The 4552-nt window shown below is 40.0% G+C and overlaps 1 protein-coding gene across 1 annotated transcript; it reads right to left on the bottom strand.

Moving 5' to 3' along the window:
* Positions 1–3563: 3563 nt before the first annotated feature.
* LOC129743474 (uncharacterized) lies at positions 3564–4280 on the bottom strand. The gene has a single exon (XM_055735509.1). The coding sequence runs from the start codon at positions 4278–4280 to the stop codon at positions 3564–3566; it is 717 nt and encodes a 238-aa protein (XP_055591484.1).
* Positions 4281–4552: the final 272 nt, after the last annotated feature.

Below are 4552 nucleotides of genomic sequence, written 5' to 3'. Positions count from 1 at the left end.
GATCATTCCATTTCCTACCACCTACGTATAAAATTTTTTGAAGCCTTGGCAACATTTCGCTGGTTATATCATAGAAAGTCTTATTTGCATTATTCCATAAGCAGCTCATCGATTTTTTAGACTTTTCGAGTACTCTGACTGCCCTCCTCACAAGAACATAACAAAGTAAGCTTTTAAAATCTTTCCGTCCACTTTCAACCACTAGAGATGAACAGGGAGATGTTCTAAAAGCTCCCGAGCTTATTCTTAGAAAACTGTGATATGACACATCTAACTGTTGTAATTCCAACGGATTAAAAAGTTCAGCCGCATACAATAATTTCGATATTATAGTTGCCATTCCAATCTGCTCCAAGCTTTTCCTATCACCATGAAATGTCAAAGCAGATAAAAATCGTTCTCTTACTAGACAAGATGCTCTGATTTCTTTTATGTGTCTTTTAGCGTTGTCTCTTCTGTTCAAATAGGCACCCAATATTCTCATAGAACGAACTCTTTTCAGAGGAACATCACTTAACATTGGTTTAATACCTTTAGAAAAATTATGGGTTTTTCTTTCTTTGCAAATATGCATTAATTGACTTTTTTTTGGGTTGATGGAAAATCCCACACTGTTGGTCCAGCTTTCTATAGCATTAAGACTTTGCTGAGCCTGACGTAAACCGCACCGAGTGTACTTGGAGCCAATAATCAGTAACAAGTCGTCAGCATAAACCATCAGTTTTCCGAACGGTAGTTTCATTTTCAATACTGGGTTAACCGCTAGTAAGAATAAGGTTACAGACAAAACGGCACCTTGAGGTACTCCATTTTCCTGACATTTATCATCCGAAAAACATCCACCTACTCGCACTTTAAATCTTCTATCAGATAAAAACTCTTCTATGACTTTGTACATTTTACATCCTATTTCAGCTTTAGATAGCTCTTTTAAAATTGCCGGTCGCCATGTACGGTCATATGCCTTAGATAAATCTAAAGCAATAAGCTCGGTGTGTAATCCAGAGTCATGGTGCTTATCCAAAATATCTCGTAAATCAGAAAAATAGTTGGTAGTACCTCGTCCTTTGCGGAATGCATACTGATGTTCGTGTAATAAATTATGTGTTTCTAAATGCTCTTGCAGACGACGATTGATCATTCTTTCATAAACTTTGCCAATACATGAAGTCAATGATACTGGGCGATAACTTTCGAGTTTACCAGTCGGTTCACCGGGTTTGTGGATAGGTACAACAATACTTTCCCTCCAATTGTTAGGGTATTTTCCTTGGTTCCAAAGTTCGTTATAAACTTTCAAAAGAAATTGCTTAGCTGAGAAAGGTAATCGTCTTATCATTTCATAAGTTACGTCATCTGGTCCGGCGGACTTTCCTTTTCCACTTTCTATGGCGCAAAACAGTTCATGAATGGAAAATTCCTTATCCATTTCCGGGTTTTCTTCAACAGTTATATTAACATCATCAAATATATTTTCTTTGAGAAACTCTTTAAAACACTCAGGAAACCCATCTGTAGAAGAGTTGATTTCAAAAATCTCAGAAAACTTTTCAGCAATGATGGTTTGATCTTCGACGTATACATTTTCAATATTCATTCTCATAATTCTAGTGGCTTTTTTACCTGTTAACTGGGAAAAACGGTGCCACATTGTTGTAACATTTGTCGATGGATGGAAACTAGTTGCAAAGTTTATCCAAGAATCTTTTTTGGCTTTTTCTACTGCTTGCCGCGCTTCCAATCTTAACTTTCGAAAATTTGAATAAGCTTCTTCGCGTTCAGAGGGGTTTAAATAAGATTTTTTTAAATTTTTTAATGCTTTCTTTCGAGCTTGAATTGCTTCACCCACGTTTTCAGTCCACCAGTAACTATATCTGGAGGATGTATTGCCACTAGATCTCGGAATTGATTTCGCTGCAGCAGAGATTATAATATTTGTAATATTTTCCACCGAAACAGAAGAATTTTTAGTCATTAATTGATCAATGTTGGTTTCAAAAACTTCCCAATTTGCTTCTTTCATACGCCATTTCTGAATCTTTGGAATATTTGGAGGAGAGCCATTCAAACGAACTTCGATAGGTAAATGATCACTGTTAACAGGATCTGGAACAGTTTTCCAGGTGAACTTATTTGCAATATTCGAAGACACGAATGAAACATCAAGGGCAGATGCTTCAAAACCTCTGCTATCAATTCGAGTGTATGAACCATCATTCAGAGGAGCAAGACCATTTTCGGCAGCCCAAGCTGCTATCTTCCCACCCATTCGATTTGTTCGGGTGCTATCCCAAGTAAAGTGGCGGCCGTTAAAATCACCAGCTATCAAAATTGGCTTTGGTAGAACATCAGTAAGTTTACAAAGGTTATCAAACGTGAGATTTGGAGATTTGAGTGAATTGTATACCGAAACAACCGTTACTTTGAAGGGAAAAAAAAGTTGCACAGCAACTGCAGGGATTTGTGTATCAACATCAATCACTTCATGCGGAAATTCGCGCAGGATTGCAAGAACGGCAGGGCCCCTACGGGTGTTGGGTTGAAATGAGGAATTATATACTACATACCTATCGATCAAAAACTTGCTGTAGGTCTCCGTCAACGTTTCCTGAAGACACAGTACAAAAGGTAGGTCGTCTTTAATTTTGTTCTGGAATTCTGCTGCATTTGCCCAGAAACCTCTTATGTTCCATTGGATCATAAAAAGTCTACTGCGAGCTGAACCCACTTCCAAGGCATGGTTACCCCTTTCAGATGGCGTTCCTCTACCCATTTCGCTGTTGCTGCGTTCTTCATCAGGAATCGTAGAAATCATCTCATTCGGGACGTCTGCAAGGTGCAAGGCAGCAGAATGTGTGTCTGGATAGGAAAAAGTTTCAGATCTACTCACCGGGGAGAGATCTTTTCGTTCAAAGATCGATTCCATCCTGGAAAAATCGTTGGAAGTTGTTTCTGTCGACACCAAAGCTAATTGTGTTGGAGATACTGAAGTCGCTGATAGAGTGATCCTTTCCATCTCTAATTCCATTTGAGATTCATCCGGGAGGTCTGTAAGGTACGAGGGAGCAGGATGTGTGTCTGGATGGGAAAACGTTTCGAATCTACTCACCGAGGAGAGATCTTTTCGTTCAAAGATCGATTCCATTTTGGGAAGTTCGTTTGAAGCCATTTCTGTCGCTATTTGTGTTAGAAATAGTGAAGTCACTGGTCTAGTTGCATTTCCAATCCGATCCGTCTCATAGTCAATTCGGGACTCATTCAGGAAATCTGGAAAGTGCAAGGCAGCAGGATGTGTGTCTGGATGGAAAAATATTTCAAATCTACTCACCGAGGAGAGATCTTTCCGTTCAAAGATCGGTTCCATACTGGAAAAATCGTTGCAAGTCGTTTCAGCCAACCGTAAAGCTGAATGTGTTTGAGATAATGAAGTCTCTAGTCCAAAGTCGATTCCTATCCGTTCCGTATCATAGTCCATTTGGTTAGCAGGTAAAGTCCGGATTCCGTGTTCGTAATTTCCTTCCAATCTGATTTTTGTCGGGTTTCCAGATTCGTTGCCAAAGTCTTCATCGTGTTGTCGAGTGGTAGTTTTTTGTAATTTTCCCGTTACGTGGGCGAAAAAACTGATCGTTATCGGATTCATGCTCAGTTTCGCTGACGTCAATTTGCTCATTATTCGAATCATTTTTATTAGCTTGGGAGTAAGATGCTTTTTTGGAGTTTCCTTCACAAGAGTACTTGGTGGTGATTTGTCGTTTGCTTCTACCATTTTCAAAATCCATCTCCCGAATATCGGTGGTCTTTGTAACAGGCATTTTTTCGTGTTGCTTAGAGAGCATTGGTGAAGGTTTTCGAGATCGAGATCGCTGTCTTGTGATAACGGTCCCCGTAGAGGAGCAGAGGGCTTTCATCTGAGCACGCATATCATTCAACTGTCGTTGTAGTTCTGCAATCTGTTTATCTTTTTGTTCCATCAGATTGTTTTGCAATTCCTGAGCGTATGTAGTAGTTCTCTTGGAATCGGCCAGTGCTTTGCGCGCTTCAGCAAAGGAAAGACCTTTATCGATTCGCAAATGTATGACTTCGTCTTCTTCTTGATATTTAGGACAAACCTTTGACATCGGCGAATGGCCAGCTTTGCAATGCAAGCAAAAGGCAGCTTTCGCACACGTCTCGTCTTCCGTCGTGTGGAAGTTAGCAGAGCAGTTTAAACAAATTGGTTTCTCTGAGTTCGGGCAATTTTTACCAATGTGTCCGTATTGCGCACATACTCGGCAGATCATCGGTGTGGGATAATACTGTCTAACACCAACTCGCAACAGGCCAAAAAATACATGAGTCGGGAGAACTGTACCGGTGATATTGAGGACTAACAGAGGAGTGTTTTTAAGCACCTTACCCACACGTTTCTTTATCCTACGGACGTTGGTAATGCCTTGTGGTTGGAGCAATTGGAGCAAATCTTCTTCTTTAAATTCAATTGTATCCGGCTCATACACTACACCTTGTACGACATTAAGCGATGGGTGAGAAATAACTTCTACTTGACTACCAT

The sequence above is a fragment of the Uranotaenia lowii genome, chromosome 2 (genome assembly GCF_029784155.1).
Source record: "Uranotaenia lowii strain MFRU-FL chromosome 2, ASM2978415v1, whole genome shotgun sequence".
Classification (NCBI taxonomy): domain Eukaryota; kingdom Metazoa; phylum Arthropoda; class Insecta; order Diptera; family Culicidae; genus Uranotaenia; species Uranotaenia lowii.
Note: the sequence above shows the minus strand (reverse complement) of the source record. Positions and strands in the feature narration are given on the sequence as shown.

Bases quoted from the DNA above. Each gene is read 5' to 3' on its own strand.
- LOC129743474 (XM_055735509.1), bottom strand. From the start codon at position 4,280: ATGATCTGCCGAGTATGTGCGCAATACGGACACATTGGTAAAAATTGC.